At 44.5% G+C, this 19,344-nt stretch overlaps 1 protein-coding gene across 5 annotated transcripts in view; it reads right to left on the bottom strand.

The window, feature by feature from the left end:
- The window catches only part of ADAMTS17 (ADAM metallopeptidase with thrombospondin type 1 motif 17), a 250,758-nt gene that overhangs the window by 86,671 nt on the left and 144,743 nt on the right, over positions 1-19,344 (bottom strand). For all 5 annotated transcript variants that reach the window (XM_056571810.1, XM_056571808.1, XM_056571809.1 and 2 more), the window contains 2 exons: positions 2,876-3,042; positions 2,414-2,541 (listed from right to left, as the gene is read on the bottom strand). In XM_056571810.1, the coding sequence (XP_056427785.1) occupies positions 2,414-2,541; positions 2,876-3,042 (295 nt within the window). The remainder of the gene's footprint in view (positions 1-2,413; positions 2,542-2,875; positions 3,043-19,344) is intronic.

The following is a 19,344-nucleotide window of genomic DNA, read 5'->3' as shown; positions in this document are numbered from 1 at the left end:
AACTGGGCGTTTCCCGAGACAGGTGCCATCAGAGAGGATTTAGACAGGAAAGAACAACCTTAACTTCAGAAGCTCATAAGTACTGAAAGGATTAGGATTTTTTAATAGAAGTAATTTACAAATCTATTTAACTTTCTGGAGCCAGATGATATATTAAAAAAAGGTTTTTTTTCCTGGAAAACCCCTTTAAAGTCCACATGGCAGATTTGCTGCATTAATTATATTTTTTTTACTGAAAATCAGTACTATTCACTTGAATGCGAATATTTCTGCAGAAAATGCATAGATTTCCATAAGCCTTACTCTGCTGAACGAAAAATTCCTGTTTAAGCATATACAGTATGCTCCAGAGGAAGTTGAGTAGTTCTTTCCAACCTGACCACAGTGCTCTCTGCTGACACCTCTGTCTGTGTCAGGAACTGTCCAGAAAACTGTGGTCAGACAGGAAAGAACTGCACAACTTCCTCTGGAGCATACAGCAGCTGATAAGTACAGAAAGGATTAAGATTTTTAAATTAATAAAAAATAATTTACAAACCTGTATATCTTTCTGGCACTGGTTGATTTGAAAACATTTGTTTGACCCAGAGTCTAGTCTCAGGAGGGGCACTTCCAGACAGTTTTGTGAGGGTGAAAAGAAAATAAAGTGTTCCTTACAGAACTGACAATTTTTTTATTTTTTTTATTTACCGTATCACACTGTCTTAACCTTGCTTAAAGTACACCTGTCACATCATATATAGTTGTTAAACAGCCACACAGTGTATAAGGGGTTAACATGTGTATGCCAGGTATACCTTTCTTAGCAGAGCTGCTTGCTTTATTCGCAAACTAGATGTGATTGACACACAGGACTCGGCAGCCACACCCCCTCCCATAGACTTGCATTGAGGGGGGCATGGCCTGACGTCGCAACCCCCTTGCGACGTCAGGCCATGCCCCCCTCAATGCAAGTCTATGGGAGGGGGTGTGGCTGCCGAGCCCCGACGTGCGAACACAGCGTTCGGAACTAAATGTTCTGAATGCTGGCCAGTGGAGTACCCATTTAACCTGAGGACACCCTAAAAGCCTAAAAAAAACACTTGAATGAGTTTGGTCATCCTGATAATGACCCTCTTGAGTGAACCCTCCATTTATTCTTGTGTTGTGTCTTGTCCAGAATGTTTTCTTTGATTAGTTCTCAAGGTACCCTAGAAACACTATGGGTTACCCTGCTCCATTTATGGATGCTTAAGAACATTGCCCCCCTTGTGGATGAATTGGTTCTCAACCTACTGTAAAGAAACTGAGCATTGTTCAAGTTTTCGGTGTCTGGCCTCATCATTGCACATAACCAACAATACACATCAGATGGTCAGCTAGTCCTGATGGAAACGGCAGGTTTAGCCAACAAATATCTAATATGTATGGTCAGCTGGTCCTATAAGAAATATAGTAACAACCTTTACTCATTCCATTCTTACATGAAGCTAACCAACCAAGGTTCTAAGTAAGATCCTCTTCGGAACACAGTACCTGCCAAGAATTATGGGATAATCTGCCATACATGCACCAACATACTTTAGGAGCAGAGGTTCCACAGAATAGGAATCAAAGTTTTTCGGCATTGTCCAATAGCGAAAGGTGTAATCACCTGACGGCTGGTAGATGGGGTAAATAAGAGGAAAATCCAAAAGTAAGCAAAAGGACATCATGAAAATGGCTTCTCAGTAAACCAAAACACTGCGCCTGTGTGTAAGCTCTCCTGCTGAAGAACCATTGAGGATTTGTCAATGTCCTTTTGTTTTTTTCTGGACTATCCATTGGTGGGTAAAAAATTCACCTTTCCTGGACGGACTGCTGCATTGATACATTGTTCAGACATTTGTGCTGCTGCCATTCTTCCAATTCCCAATAGGTGAAACTTTACTTGGTTTGCCTGAATACAGATCCCATTGGCACTTGTGAGACTATTGTAAGACCTGCATAGTTAGATGACTGGAACAGAGTCGGTGAACAATGTTCGTTTACTTCAATTAGTTTTCGACTTCACATGTATATTTTGTTAAAGAAACTCTTGATGTTCTCAATAAATGATGTTGTGTTTCCCTTACCTTGATTCAATAAGCAATCATTAACTTTCCCAGCCTCGCTATGTCTTCTGTGATTTTAGGGAAGGCTTAATAATACACAACTCTTTCTTTTTGCTTGAAATGAATATAAACTAATGTACAGAACCTAAATAAATGTAGAGAGTTCATTCATCTGAAATTAAGGGCTAGTTTATAGTACTAAGAAATGTGAATCTCCGCTCCGCATTGCATCATGATAACAGAAGATGGATACTAGCAAACAGTATTAAAGTATTAGAACATTACTTCATCTTGATCTACACCAACAAACAAAGTAACAAAAAACATGTGAGCTACTCCACCTGGCACCTGCCATGAACGCAGAGATCCGTCTCATAGGGACCACACGGTGTTCCATCCAGAACTCTGTCTGACACCAGCAGTGGGGTATCTCGGCCAACAGGAGTACAGTACAGTTCACATGGTTTATCTGGAAAATAAATATAAATTAATAAGACTAAGGCTAGGTTCACATATGTCCAGCTGTTCAACATAGTTGCCATCCAGCATGGTTGCACCAGATTGGGAAAAAAAAGTTGAGTGTAGCATTTTTGATCCAGCGCAACCATGTGAAAAGGAAACTATGCCAGATCATCCATAGGTCCAGCATTTTATCCCATTTAAGCCTATAGTGCACAGTATGGGATGGCAGCTGCAGCAGATTTAGGATTAGGACAGTTCATTGAGGACAGCTCGGTGTTGCTGGACACATGTGAACCCAGACAGCAAATTAAAGATAAAGGTGGAATTGTCTAAAGACTTACCATCGACAATTACAGCTGTAAGGAAGCTTTTCTTCTTGTTGACATTGCGGTCATGAGATTGACACTGATGGTCTCTAAAACTGCTGCCTCCTTTGGGACATAGTGAGTTCTCACAAACCATGTGCTCCACGCTTGTCCCTTTACAGCTCTGACCACCAAGTCCAGGTCTGCCAAAAAAATAAAATCTGATCAATATCTGAAGGCTCATCAGGACGTTCTCTTGTTCTGACCTCTAATGTCTATCATGTAGACTTTGTTCTTTCTCTAATAACAGTATAGGAAAAAATAGTTCCAATGCCTGATTCATGTTTCCTGGAAGTTGTTCAGTTTGCAGGTTAATAAATCTGTACTTGAATTAGGTCTGGACTAATGCTGTGTCTATCCACATAAGAGAGTTACATTTCCGCTCCCTCTCCTACTAATACAACCGACTCATTATAATGATTTATGAGACACATTTGCAAACTCTTCTGGAACACTAAACAACAATTCTGCCGAAATACTGAGAAAAATTTCCACTTTTGTATAGAAAAAAAAACTGCAACTAAGAAATTCATTAAGAATAGATGCTTATAAAGTGAGTAAAACAAATTGTGGAAGTTATTCCTTACCCTTATAATGCCTGTCCCATAGAACATGGATCAAGTCAGCAAAAAGTCAAATAACTACATTGTTTCCCATGTATCAAGGCAAATTAATGAGCCAGTTGTACAATGTGGACATAGACTCATCTTTTTTACAAGAGAGAATTCATCCCATAATAATATCCACATTACGTTATAAACATTATAACCAAACATAACCTTACTTCAAAGCATCATGTGTTACTACTGCATCAATATTTATCTTATTATTTATTTTCATAAATATATATTTCCTAGTGATAGTGAATACAACTATCTACGTGTGAACGTGTTACTGTTGGGTCAACAGAACTTGGACTGACTGGCCACATCCCCACTTTTTCTACCCTCTAAACTTTTATGTATGTGATGCAGTGAAGAGACCTGCCATTGCCTCAGTACATCTCCTCCTATTAGTGATAATGAAGGTATACTATTTGTTTATAATGCAGAATGTAAATCAAGATGTATTTCTTGAATTGTTCCTTGTATTTGTTTTAAGTCAGTGTAGCATTTTTGACCACTAGATGTCAGCACATGGGAAACTGCCATGCTGATGTACAGTATAACCATAAGAGGGTAGAAAAGCTACACCACTTTGTATCATTTGCAAGTTCAAACTGTTTAGATATTGCGGTAAAGACTTCTTATGTGAAATACAAAAAGGTAGAGAGTGAATTCCAAATACAATATATACAGCGAAAGGGCATGTACCTCAAAGATTGGATGTACTGTTAGAGTCAGACTATGCCTTAAATCATTTAAAGGGTATCAAAACTGTAATGTACTTACCCTTCCCTGTTCCAGCAGCAGTCCTGTCTGCTCCTTCCTATGCCAATGATGCTACTCTGTTTGTAGGGTGACCAGTCCTGCTAACAGCCTATCAGGGAGTAGGGATGCTGGGCCAATCAGGCTCAGTACCAGAATACCAAGCTACCTGACAGCAGTAGATTTAAACAAGTGATTGCAGGCCACCTATAGCTTCTCACCCATGTTTAGATTGATTTGAGGTTCCCAGTGCTCTGTCGTCCTACCAGTCTGTGACCTTGCATCTTCCTAAGGAGTCTGCCATTGATGTTTCCCCACAATTCTACTCTGCATTTATCTTGACTCTCCTATTGTTACTGTTTTTTCCTGATGCTACCCTGCTTCTGAACACAGCTTGTGTTCTGACTATTCTCTGGTTCTAATTTTGTCTTTGTCGTGCCTGTCTGGTTCTGACCCGGTCTGACTATGCACTTAGCTAGGGTAGGGACTGTTAGTTGAAGACCGCTATCTAGGACAGATTGTTCAAGTAGGTTGGAACAGTGGCACAGGTGGATTTGGGGCTTATATACTGTTTTGTGCGTCCTATCTATTTACAGCCTGTGTGAGCTGTCCTCCATGTATGCTTTACAAACTCTGTGTCCATCCCTTTCCCTGTTGCTATCTCTAACACTGAGAAAAGGGAGGGGGAGAGCAGAAAGACTGCCTGATAAAAGTACCATAATAGTGCCTTCAGGAAACAAATTAATAATAAAAATGATAATAAGCTCGAAAATACATATTGGCCAACATTTATCAATCCAATATGTAGAAGAAGATGGCAGCACTCCCTGGTACAGTGGAAAATCTTCTTTTATTAAAGTGCAAAAACTCACATCATGTGCGGTCGGGCTAGGATGCCAACAGAATCATCAGAATGGGTGACAGCTGTTGCAGGTGTGCAACAGCTGTCACCCTTTCTGATGATTCTGTTGGCGTCCTAGCCCGGCCGTACATGATGTGAGTTTTTGTACTTTAATAAAAGAAGATTTTTCACTGTACCAGGGAGTGCTGCCATCTTCTCATACGTATTGGATTTTACTAATGGACTTTGCTATGCTATGGTGGTACAGCACCCGTGGGATGACAGTTGTTTTACCGGCATATTGTTACGGGAACTGTTTTTGCACTCAGTACTTTCAAAAGAGATACATTTTTCTGGCTCTGCTATTACGGGCTTTGTGCAGACCACTGTGACTATCTTTGTTCCACATTTATCAATGTTGTGTTACCTTCTTTATCACATTGTACGCTAAAATGTGTATTTACGTTTTACTAATTTACTGTATGATATACACTTTATGGACAAAAGAAGTTATATGGACAATTACACATTACACCCATAGGAGCTTTCAAGACATAACATTGAAAATCCATAGTTATTAATATGGAATCCCCCCCCCCCCCCCCCCCCTCCCCCCTTAGCAGCTATAACAGCTTTCACTCTTCTGGAAAGACTGTCTACAAGATTTTAGAGTGTGTCTTTGGGAATGTTCACCAATTCATCCAGAAGAGCATTTGTGAGGTCAGTCACTGATGTTGGATGAGAAGGCCTGGCTCACAATCTCTGTTCTAGTTAATCTCTAAGGTGTTGTGTGTGATGTGATGAGTTTGAATTCAAGGCTCTGTCCAGGCCAGTCAAGTTCACACAGTCATGCTGGAACAGAAGAGAACTGAACCCGTGTTGTTTATCACAAACATGGAAGCGTACAATTGTCCAAAATGTTTTGCTATGCTGAAGCTTGTCTATGTTTTTTTTTAAAACTAAAATAACAAACTAACTGATACTTATGTCCCGTGCTAGTTCTCCAGTCCTACTTAAGGAGCAGATGTCACATGACCACCACAGTCCGAAGCCACGGCAAGCACGCTCCATAATCCTGGCTTCATGGCTCCCATAAAGCCATAAATAGCCTAGTAACCACCGAGGATGCTGATTGACTTTGGTGGTCATGTGACATCTGATCCTAAAGTAACACCAGTGGTTGAACCCCCTGACCATCATGGGAACAGAGAGATAGGTATTACTTCATTATTTTAATGCATTTGGGGGACTTCAATTTTCTTTTTTTAAACATGGATAACCCCTTTAAGACTTCCCTTCTCTAGAAATAAGGCGCCAAGGCCAAAACAACCTTATTGCATTATTCCCACTTCACAAAACTTTATGGTTGGAACAAAGTAGTCAGGCAGGTAATGTTTTCCTGGCATTCAACAAACCCAGACTTGTTCATCAGACTGACAGATAGAGAAGTGTGTTTTCTAATGCCACAGAGTCCTCTGCTCCAGAGTCCAGTGGCTTAAGCTTTACACCACTCCATCTGACACTTGGCATTGCGCTTAGTGATGCAAGGCTTGCATGCAGCTGCTTGGCCATGGAAATGTATGAAACAAAGCCCCCAGTACACAATTTTTGTGCTGTTATATATGCCAAATGAGGTTTGGTCTCTGCAGGTATTAAGTCAGCAGAGCGTCAGTGCATTTTTTTGAACTGACTTGTTGGAGCAGTGGTGTCCTATAAGAGTACCACGCAGGAATTCAGCGAGCTCTTTAGAAACACCCATTATTTCATAAATGGTTGTAAAGGTGACTACTTGGTAGGGGCTGAATTTTATACACCTGTGGCAATGGGAATAAATGGAATACCCAAATTAAATTATTTAAGAGGTGTGTCCCAATACGTTTGTCCATATAATGTAACTATTTTCCCCAAAATTTATATCTTTCAAAAGTTTGATACAAACAGGAAGGGACCCAAAATTATCCAGTTTCTGTAGCTCTGTCAACATAAAAATGCTGTAATGTTCTAGCCTTATTTCAGGTAAAATCAGGGCTTTTTGCAGCATGCAGGGGCTGTGCCTCCAAAATATGGCAAAGTGTACTGGCATAAGCAGTTTGACAGATGCCCACACTTGTAATTTTGGTAAATTGTAACAAATCAATGAAAGATTGAAATAGCCAGCACTCACCATAATTCTTCAGCTTCTTCTTTATTAGAAAATGATACTCACATATTACAAACAAAGGGTACCACAAGGCTACAGCAGCCGTTTCGCACCTCTTAGTGCTTCATCTGGCCAGATGAAGCACTAAGAGGTGCGAAATGGCTGCTGTAGCCTTGTGGTACCCCCCCAGTTTGTGTCTACCCCTTTGTAATATGTGAGTATCATTTTCTAATAAAGAAGAAGCTGAAGAATTATGGTGAGTGCCGGCTATTTCAATCTTTCATTGATTTGTTGAAGTTACCTGTTGTTGGATGCCAAAACGCCACATATCACACAGCTATTGAAGACTTCCTCTAACTGTTCAGTTTAATGTTGGATTGTGCATCGGCAGTGCCGGACTATATGTTCTTAGTTACACTAGTAAATTGTAACAATTTACTTGTTAGCTGTTTATTTCATTCCATTACTCTACAATTGCTTTGGCATTGTTTTTTTTTTTTTTTCTTGCACTATCGAGGCCATGTATTATTATTGCTTCACAGAGAAAGAATAAAATGTTTCAGAGAAACTATGAAGTGCTATGGGGGAGTTACAGGTCACTTGAGACCAGTTAATTAATACATCCAAAATATATGTAGAATGTTGGAAATGACAAAATTGATACTATGTGCCAACACTGCCTGTCAACCTTTATGACCCTTTGTACTGTTTTCTTTTTTTTTCTGTTGCTTTGCAAGGCAGAAAAGTAATGAAAAGCAAAGAACAGGATTTCATGCCCTAGTTATACATTTAGGACCACCTGCTAAATTGCATTGTGGGAGGATGGTTCATTTCATCAGAATCTCTCTCCCTCTGCCCTGGAGACACATTGCCAATGCTGAATCTGCACATGCTCCTTAGTAGTGATGTACTGAACAATTATATCACCATTGATGATGGCTAAATGTATAAATGTTGTATCTCTATCATGATGTATCCTACCATGATGCAAATAGATTCATAGTGCAAATGTGGGGGTATAGGCATATGTAGAAAATACTGAAATGCACCTGGATGATATGCTGACAAGAGAACCATACGAGTGTAGAATCTGTTATTATCCGTGGCTTGAACCATACACAGGGAGGTTACTGTTACGCCGAGCGCTCCGGGTCCCCGCTCCTTCCCGGAGCGCTCGCTTCACTCCCCCCGCTGCAGCGCTCCGGTCACGTCCTCTGACCCGGGGCGCTGCGATTCCGCTGCCAGCCGGGATGCGATTCGCGATGCGGGTAGCGCCCGCTCGCGATGCGCACCCCGGCTCCCCTACCTGACTCGCTCTCCGTCTGTTCTGTCCCGGCGCGCGCGGCCCCGCTCCCTAGGGCGCGCGCGCGCCGGGTCTCTGCGATTTAAAGGGCCACTGCGCCGCTGATTGGCGCAGTGGTTCCAATTAGTGTGTTCACCTGTGCACTTCCCTATATCACCTCACTTCCCCTGCACTCCCTTGCCGGATCTTGTTGCCATTGTGCCAGTGAAAGCGTTCCTTGTGTGTTCCTAGCCTGTGTTCCAGACCTTCTGCCGTTGCCCCTGACTACGATCCTTGCTGCCTGCCCCGACCTTCTGCTACGTCCGACCTTGCTTCTGCCTACTCCCTTGTACCGCGCCTATCTTCAGCAGCCAGAGAGGTGAGCCGTTGCTAGTGGATACGACCTGGTCACTACCGCTGCAGCAAGACCATCCCGCTTTGCGGCGGGCTCTGGTGAAAACCAGTAGTGGCTTAGAACCGATCCACTAGCACGGTCCACGCCAATCCCTCTCTGGCACAGAGGATCCACTACCTGCCAGCCGGCATCGTGACAGTAGATCCGGCCATGGATCCCGCTGAAGTTCCTCTGCCAGTTGTCGCTGACCTCACCACGGTGGTCGCCCAGCAGTCACAACAGATAGCGCAACAAGGCCAACAGCTGTCTCAACTGACCGTTATGCTACAACAGTTACTACCACAGCTTCAGCAGTCATCTCCTCCGCCAGCTCCTGCACCTCCTCCGCAGCGAGTGGCCGCTCCTGGGATACGCTTATCCTTGCCGGATAAATTTGATGGGGACTCTAAGTTTTGCCGTGGCTTTCTTTCCCAATGTTCCCTGCATCTGGAGATGATGTCGGACCTGTTTCCCACTGAAAGGTCTAAGGTGGCTTTCGTAGTCAGCCTTCTGTCCGGAAAAGCCCTGTCATGGGCCACACCGCTCTGGGACCGCAATGACCCCGTCACTGCCTCTGTACACTCCTTCTTCTCGGAAATCCGAAGTGTCTTTGAGGAACCTGCCCGAGCCTCTTCTGCTGAGACTGCCCTGTTGAACCTGGTCCAGGGTAATTCTTCCGTTGGCGAGTATGCCGTACAATTCCGTACTCTTGCTTCAGAATTGTCCTGGAATAATGAGGCCCTCTGCGCGACCTTCAAAAAAGGCCTATCCAGCAACATTAAAGATGTTCTGGCCGCACGAGAAATTCCTGCTAATCTACATGAACTTATTCATCTAGCCACTCGCATTGACATGCGTTTTTCCGAAAGGCGTCAGGAACTCCGCCAAGATATGGACTCTGTTCGCACGAGGCGTTTCTTCTCCTCGGCTCCTCTCTCCTCTGGTCCCCTGCAATCTGTTCCTGTGCCTCCCGCCGTGGAGGCTATGCAGGTCGACCGGTCTCGCCTGACACCTCAAGAGAGGACACGACGCCGTATGGAGAACCTCTGCCTGTACTGTGCTAGTACCGAACACTTCCTGAGGGATTGTCCTATCCGTCCTCCCCGCCTGGAAAGACGTACGCTGACTCCGCACAAAGGTGAGACAGTCCTTGATGTCTACTTTGCTTCTCCACGTCTTACTGTGCCTGTGCGGATGTCTGCCTCTGCCTTCTCCTTCTCTACAGTGGCCTTCTTGGACTCTGGATCTGCAGGAAATTTTATTTTGGCCTCTCTCGTCAACAGGTTCAACATCCCCGTGACCAGTCTCGCCAGACCCCTCTACATCAATTGTGTAAATAATGAAAGATTGGACTGTACCATACGTTTCCGCACGGAGCCCCTTCTTATGAGCATCGGATCTCATCATGAGAGGATTGAACTTTTGGTCCTCCCCAATTGCACCTCGGAAATTCTCCTTGGACTTCCCTGGCTTCAACTTCATTCCCCAACCCTGGATTGGTCCACTGGGGAGATCAAGAGTTGGGGGTCCTCTTGTTCCAAGAACTGTCTAAAACCGGTTCCCAGTAACCCTTGCCGTAACTCTGTGGTTCCTCCAGTAACCGGTCTCCCTAAGGCCTATATGGACTTCGCGGATGTTTTCTGCAAAAAACAAGCTGAGACTCTACCTCCTCACAGGCCTTATGATTGCCCTATCGATCTCCTCCCGGGCACTACTCCACCCCGGGGCAGAATTTATCCTCTCTCTGCCCCAGAGACTCTTGCCATGTCCGAATACGTCCAGGAGAATCTTAAAAAGGGCTTTATCCGTAAATCCTCCTCTCCTGCCGGAGCCGGATTTTTCTTTGTGTCCAAAAAAGATGGCTCCCTACGTCCTTGCATTGACTACCGCGGTCTTAATAAAATCACGGTTAAGAACCGCTACCCCTTACCCCTCATCTCTGAACTCTTTGATCGCCTCCAAGGTGCCCACATCTTTACTAAATTGGACTTAAGAGGCGCCTATAACCTCATCCGCATCAGAGAGGGGGACGAGTGGAAAACGGCATTTAACACCAGAGATGGACACTTTGAGTATCTGGTCATGCCCTTTGGCCTGTGCAACGCCCCTGCCGTCTTCCAAGACTTTGTCAATGAAATTTTTCGTGATCTGTTATACTCTTGTGTTGTTGTATATCTGGACGATATCCTAATTTTTTCTGCCAATCTAGAAGAACACCGCCAGCATGTCCGTATGGTTCTTCAGAGACTTCGGGACAACCAACTCTATGCCAAAATTGAGAAATGTCTGTTTGAATGCCAATCTCTTCCTTTTCTAGGATATTTGGTCTCTGGCCAGGGACTACAGATGGATCCAGACAAACTTTCTGCCGTCTTAGATTGGCCACGCCCCTCCGGACTCCGTGCTATCCAACGCTTTTTGGGGTTCGCCAATTATTACAGGCAATTTATTCCACATTTTTCTACCATTGTGGCTCCTATCGTGGCTTTAACCAAAAAAAATGCTGATCCCAAGTCCTGGCCTCCTCAAGCAGAAGACGCCTTTAAACGACTCAAGTCTGCCTTTTCTTCGGCTCCCGTCCTCTCCAGACCTGACCCTTCCAAACCCTTCCTATTGGAGGTTGATGCCTCCTCAGTGGGAGCTGGAGCTGTTCTTCTACAGAAAAATTCTTCCGGGCATGCTGTCACTTGTGGTTTTTTCTCTAGGACCTTCTCTCCAGCGGAGAGGAACTACTCCATCGGGGATCGAGAGCTTCTAGCCATTAAATTAGCACTTGAGGAATGGAGGCATCTGTTGGAGGGATCAAGTTCTCCTGTTATTATCTACACCGACCACAAGAACCTCTCCTACCTCCAGTCTGCCCAACGGCTGAATCCTCGCCAGGCCCGGTGGTCTCTGTTCTTTGCCCGATTTAATTTTGAGATTCACTTTCGTCCTGCCGATAAGAACATTAGGGCCGATGCTCTCTCTCGTTCCTCGGATGCCTCAGAAGTTGAACTCTCTCCGCAACACATCATTCCACCTGACTGCCTGATCTCCACTTCTCCTGCCTCCATCAGGCAGACTCCTCCAGGAAAGACCTTTGTTTCTCCTCGCCAACGCCTCGGAATCCTCAAATGGGGTCACTCCTCCCATCTCGCAGGTCATGCGGGTATCAAGAAATCTGTGCAACTCATCTCCCGCTTCTATTGGTGGCCGACTCTGGAGACGGATGTTGTGGACTTTGTGCGAGCCTGCACTATCTGTGCCCGGGATAAGACTCCTCGCCAGAAGCCCGCTGGTTTTCTTCATCCTCTGCCTGTCCCCGAACAGCCTTGGTCTCTGATTGGTATGGATTTTATTACTGATTTACCCCCTTCCCGTGGCAACACTGTTATTTGGGTGGTCGTTGATCGATTCTCCAAAATGGCACATTTCATCCCTCTTCCTGGTCTTCCTTCTGCGCCTCAGTTGGCTAAACAATTTTTTGTACACATTTTTCGTCTTCACGGGTTGCCTACGCAGATTGTCTCGGATAGAGGCGTCCAATTCGTGTCCAAATTCTGGAGGGCTCTCTGTAAACAACTCAAGATTAAATTAAATTTTTCTTCTGCATATCATCCCCAGTCCAATGGACAAGTAGAAAGAATTAACCAGATCTTGGGTGATTATTTGCGACATTTTGTTTCCTCCCGCCAGGATGACTGGGCAGATCTCCTCCCATGGGCCGAATTCTCGTATAACTTCAGGGTCTCTGAGTCTTCCTCCAAATCCCCATTTTTCGTGGTGTACGGCCGTCACCCTCTTCCCCCCCTCCCTACTCCCTTGCCCTCTGGTCTGCCCGCTGTGGATGAAATTTCTCGTGACCTTTCCATCATATGGAGAGAGACCCAAAATTCTCTCTTACAGGCTTCATCACGCATGAAGAAGTTCGCGGATAAGAAAAGAAGAGCCCCTCCCGTTTTTTCCCCTGGAGACAAGGTATGGCTCTCCGCTAAATATGTCCGCTTCCGTGTCCCTAGCTACAAGTTGGGACCACGCTATCTTGGTCCTTTCAAAATTTTGTGTCAAATTAATCCTGTCTCTTATAAACTTCTTCTTCCTCCTTCTCTTCGTATCCCTAATGCCTTTCACGTCTCTCTTCTCAAACCACTCATCCTCAACCGTTTTTCTCCCAAATCTGTTCCTCCCACTCCTGTTTCCGGCTCCTCGGACATCTTCTCGGTCAAAGAAACCTTAGCTGCCAAAAAGGTCAGAGGGAAAAATTTTTTTTTAGTGGACTGGGAGGGTTGTGGTCCTGAAGAGAGATCCTGGGAACCTGAGGACAACATCCTAGACAAAAGTCTGCTCCTCAGGTTCTCAGGCTCTAAGAAGAGGGGGAGACCCAAGGGGGGGGGTACTGTTACGCCGAGCGCTCCGGGTCCCCGCTCCTCCCCGGAGCGCTCGCTTCACTCCCCCCGCTGCAGCGCTCCGGTCACGTCCTCTGACCCGGGGCGCTGCGATTCCGCTGCCAGCCGGGATGCGATTCGCGATGCGGGTAGCGCCCGCTCGCGATGCGCACCCCGGCTCCCCTACCTGACTCGCTCTCCGTCTGTTCTGTCCCGGCGCGCGCGGCCCCGCTCCCTAGGGCGCGCGCGCGCCGGGTCTCTGCGATTTAAAGGGCCACTGCGCCGCTGATTGGCGCAGTGGTTCCAATTAGTGTGTTCACCTGTGCACTTCCCTATATCACCTCACTTCCCCTGCACTCCCTTGCCGGATCTTGTTGCCATTGTGCCAGTGAAAGCGTTCCTTGTGTGTTCCTAGCCTGTGTTCCAGACCTTCTGCCGTTGCCCCTGACTACGATCCTTGCTGCCTGCCCCGACCTTCTGCTACGTCCGACCTTGCTTCTGCCTACTCCCTTGTACCGCGCCTATCTTCAGCAGCCAGAGAGGTGAGCCGTTGCTAGTGGATACGACCTGGTCACTACCGCCGCAGCAAGACCATCCCGCTTTGCGGCGGGCTCTGGTGAAAACCAGTAGTGGCTTAGAACCGATCCACTAGCACGGTCCACGCCAATCCCTCTCTGGCACAGAGGATCCACTACCTGCCAGCCGGCATCGTGACAGTTACGTTCTAGTTGTTCCTTGTTGACACCAGAGAAAATGATACTGAGGAACCAAACTACTTTTTGTTGGTCCAATTTAAAGTAATTGAACAACCAGAGTTTAATAGAATGTTTTGTGCCCAATATTAGGTGTACATCATTGTGTTTCAGCTTAGGCTCACCAGTCGGACCATAGAAAAAAGCCAAGTTGTTTCACAGCCCACAATGCACAAGGACCCCTGAAATGGTGACTTAAGGATGCCCTAACTCAATGGGGAGTGGATCCCAATGAGTGATGACACACTGCACTCTCTTTTTTTTTAAGAGCTTTCACCTCTATTCACATTGGTCTTCTGGCTGGGCTTATAAGAATAATGTATACACTTCTAGATGTCTGGACTGTATATCTGGTGCACATATTTATTTATTTTTATTGTCACCGTGTATCAATATCCATGTTTGTTACAGTATTTTACCAGTGTCTTGCCATTTTGGGAAGTCTCTCTTGGAAGTTTAGGGAGGTGTGTTTGGACATCAGGTTCTGCGGCTCCCTGCAGCCTCAATTCTGTCTGGGGGGCTGCAGTGTCTTTTGACCTATTTACTTATTACTGCAGTTTGGGAGGAGCTACTGAGGTAGCAAGGTCCTTTTAAAAAAAATTGGGGGTTGGTTAGAATGTACTATATAATTTAGAAAGCAACTGTATATACTGAAAATCAGTCTATTATGAGTTTTAGGCCCTTTAGGCAGCATCATAATATCTTCAAGGCATTTCCTTGCCACAAGTGGTGCAGACAACAGGTAACTATACCAGATCTCCTAAATAGTCGTCATACATTCTGTAAAAAGTACTAGTAGCATGTATTGGTGACACCCCCAGATCTTTCTCACCCAGAATTACTCCCAGGAGGTTAGCACATAATATTATTATATTAAAACTAATGACTGCCATCGGCAGTGGAGACATTGTTCATCATATTATTGCATCACAAATGAGGGACTAGCCTGAAGAACCACTCACTCGCAGGAAACAGCTGTCACTACAGCTCGAGATGTGGTGTCTGTACCTCGTCTGCTAAGTTATATTTTTATCTGCACAAAAGATATGAAATAAATGTCGTTCAGCACATCCGATGGTGAGTGCTTCTCATTACTTATCACAAATGAGGACTGCCATCTGCAGTGGTATTAGTCATATTGTTACATAACCTTTCAGGACTGCCATCATCAGTGGTGACATTGTTAATAAAATTATTCCCCATTAAAGGGGTACTTCAACAAAATGTTCCGAATGCTTAGAGCCGGAGCCAGAACTTGTGATGTCATGACCATGTCCCCTCGTGATGTCACAACCCACCCCCTCAATGCAAGTCTATAGGAGGGGCATGATTGACACCATGCCCCCTTCCATAGACTTGCATTGAGGGGGTGGGGTGTGACATCACGAGGGGGCATGGTCATGACATCACAAGTCCCTGGCGTTGGCTCTAAGCATTTGGAACAGTTTGTTCCGAACGCTGAGCAAGGAGTACCCCTTTAAGGCCTGCCATCCCTGTACACTGTTCATCATATTACTATATCACAAGTAAGGTCTGCCATCATCGTGGTGACATTGTTTATAAGATTATTACATCGCCATTAAGGACTGCCATCATCAGCGGTGACACTGTTCATCATATTATTACCTCGCCCTTAAGGACTGCCATCATCAGTGGTGACACTGTTCATCCTATTATTACATCGCCCTTAAGGACTGCCATCATCAGAGGACACATTGTTTATCATAATATTACATCACAAATAAGGCCTGCCACCATTAATGATGATATTGTTCAGTACATCTCTACTAAGGAATATAGTGGTAATTGTTCATGTTATTACATCATCACTAACTACTGCCATCATTGGTGGTGACATTGCACATCATAATATTACGTCACCACTAAGAACTGCCATCATCAATGGTAATATTGTTTAGTACATCACCACTTAGGAACATTCCACACCTAGAGCATGCGAAATGAAACACACCATAAAACGCACTGTGTAATCACGAATTAAGTTTCCTATTCCCTGACAGCCAACATCTAGCTTCTGGCTTACAGCACGTGGCTCCCCAGCTGTTGGCAGTCACAGATACTATTGTGCACTAGTGGCACCAGGGAGGTCATAATACTATTAGAACTTGGTACCATTCATAACCATATGACTTGTAGTAAATACTTAGGTAAGTGTTATACCACTTGTTCATGATTTCACTAGGATTTTCTTTTTTCTTACACCCATTGTGGCTCAACACTACCAGAAATTTTGAGTAGTAGCTTGCGACTAACCAAATGTTGGGAACCTCTGGTCTTGTAGTACAGAAAGCCTCAGAAACTGTGTTTGACTGTGTGTACAGCTGTGAAATCCTAAGTGACATCACGGCGTTAGCTGCTGAAGCCGGTACACGATACTGCAGTGTCTGCATTACAAAAATTGCCTTCAGAAATACAGTCAATAATTAGAGACAATAGAGAAATTATAGAGACAATAAATCCTAAAGGCCTCAATTCAGAGTTGAAGATCTTCAGAGTCCTGATGGGCTCTGACCTGTTCCCTGTCCAATGCCCGGCTGCTTACCCAGTGCTTGGACAGAGTCAGGGCCCTAGCCCGCAGGGAAGATCTTCCAGCAAGTCCAACTGAAGTAATAGAATAAGCAATCAGACCATTTTATTTTTCATTCTTGAGATTTACATTTTCGCATTTTTTCCCATTTATTTGTCAATATGATTCCGCAATTATCTTTTTTTTTTTTTTTTATAACTTTCATATATACAGTTTTATTTTTTATTTTTCTTGCATTTACTAGCATTAGTATTCCACTCCTATTCGCATATAGTTCAAAACATATTTTGAATTGACACATGCATCCAAACTCTGCTCTCTTATAGTTTATTCTAGAGACTTATAAGCTTTGGCTGGTTGATACCCATAAACTATTATTTGAATGCATTCTGTTACTTTATTCTATGATAATTTCATTGTCATGTCCAGCATTGCAACAGTTTATCCAGTATAATCACTTCCATTATGTATATTATGCAATCCCTAATCCGTTTTAACAGGATTCTTACCACATTTTGCAACCCCCATGAACTGGTTACCAATTAGCAAAGCACATTATAAAAGCCTACCATGCCAAGGACAGGACATGCATACTAAGGCATTGAGAAAGGGGGACCCCCCCCCCCCCTGTCTGGCCTCCCCATCACAGCACACAGTCCAGTACTGCCACCAAATCGCTATTGCATATAGCTATTGCACATTTGCACTCTAATCCCTTGCAAGCTCTGGAGTCCCCACATCTGGAGACCACTGCAAGGTTTACTACATGCTTGAAAGCCTCCAACTGCCACACAAGGATGCCGCTGACAAGGCTGGCACTCACCACTCCTGCATGCCAGGATTCTGTTACAGCAAGCCGGATGCAGTGCCGTGCCACCTAGCAGCAGGAGAAGTCGGCATCCCCCTGCAGGATACCTCTAGTGATGATCTGCATCTGGAAACAGGTACTCTGCAGATACAGGCCGGGCGCAGCCCGTGCCAACCTGTATCGCATACCCTCCGCTAAAGGCCACGTCCCGATAACGAGACGGTGTGCAATTATACTTTAACTTTTGCATCATCCAGCTCTGCTTACTTTAATAACTGGCACACAAGATTATTTTTTGGAATTTTTTGCATAGACTACATCATTGGATCTAATCATATGTGTCTATAAGGATCTATAACTGAGACACAATACAAAGGTGTTATACTGTGAAAATGTAATTGCTATAATGATTATTACAAATACTGGCATTGATACCATGTTTTAATGTTATTTTAACAAATTTTACTGGATCTGTAGCAAGGGCCCTGAACAGATATCAGACAGTGTATATTATTGATATTTATTTAATAAATCACATATTTTATTTAAAACAGCTACATATTATGTCCCTGCATTTCCATAATTGGAAGGTTACATTTTAATAAGTAATAAGTTTACACCTTGAGGTCTGAGTTCCCTCTGTTTTGGTTATTAAAAATTGACTTCAGAAATAGTTACATGATAAGAAATTCAAGCTATGCTTCCAGCAGAAATCTCCAGAGCCGGACATGACCGCGAGCGGGTTGGCTTGGAGCACGACACTGTTCAACATGTATGTGATTTGTACTGCAGGCACAGCTCAATTACAAGATAGAGTCTTTGTGTACTTGGAAGGGTCACTTGCACCACCTCATTCTCCTGTTTTAGGCTTGGCGCATAGGACTGTTAGGGTGATGCTGCCAGCAGCAATGTTTTATTTTCACTAAACACAAGAAAGCTCTGCTATTCCTAGGATCAGGAAGCAAATTATTCTGCACTCTCCTAGCATCCTCACAGCTGGTGTTCTCCTCAACACTTAGCGGAGTGCCCTCTAATCTCAGTGCCACGCAGCAGAGGATCCTCTACATATACAGTTAAAGGGGGATTATGGTTTTATACATCTTATCCCCTATACAAAGGATAGGGGATGAGATGTATGATTGCAGGGGTTCCGCGCTGCCTCCGAGATGGGGACATGACATCACGGCCACGCCCCTAGTGACGTCACGCCATGCCCCCTCTATTAATGTCTATGGGAGGGGGTGTGACAGCTGCAAAGCCCCCTCCCATAGACATGAATGGAAGGGGCACGTCACGTCCCTGTCTCGGAGGCAGGGCCCGGCACAGAATGCCGGGGCTGCAAAGAGGTTGCGGTGGTCCCTAGCGGTGGGACTCCTGCAATCAAAATCTTAATTCTTCCAATAATTATCAGCTGCTGAAGTTGAGTTGTTCTTTTCTGTCTGGCAACAGTGCTCTCTGCTGACATCTCTGCTTATCTTGGGAACTGCACAGAGTAGAAGAGGTTTGCTATGGGGATTTGCTTCTACTCTGGACAGTTCCCAAGACAGGTGTCATCAGAGAGCACTAAGGCTGGGTTCACACCACATTTTTTAAATACGGTTACCGTATACGGTTTTCCGCTAAAAAACTTATGGCAAAAACCGTATGCCACCGTATACAACCGTATGACTCCAAATTAAAACGTATATGGTTTTTCCCCGTATACGGTTCCAAAACGTATGTACGGTTCTATCCGTTTGCATACGTTTTTGCCAACGGTTTTGCTATTTTGTTGGAATTAGTTTCCCAGCAATTTAATAAAGTTACTATTGTTCTATTGAAATTCCAAAGGATGTGGGAGTGGGATGTCTGGGATGAATTCTAGAAAGATCTGCGCATGTGTCAACTCCAAAAAAGGATTAGAAAAACCGTGTGCAACCGTATTCTGAAATTCTGTGTACGGTTCT

This window comes from Hyla sarda, chromosome 4, assembly GCF_029499605.1.
Source record: "Hyla sarda isolate aHylSar1 chromosome 4, aHylSar1.hap1, whole genome shotgun sequence".
Taxonomy (NCBI): Eukaryota; Metazoa; Chordata; class Amphibia; order Anura; family Hylidae; genus Hyla; species Hyla sarda.
This window is presented reverse-complemented; position numbering and strand designations above follow the sequence as displayed.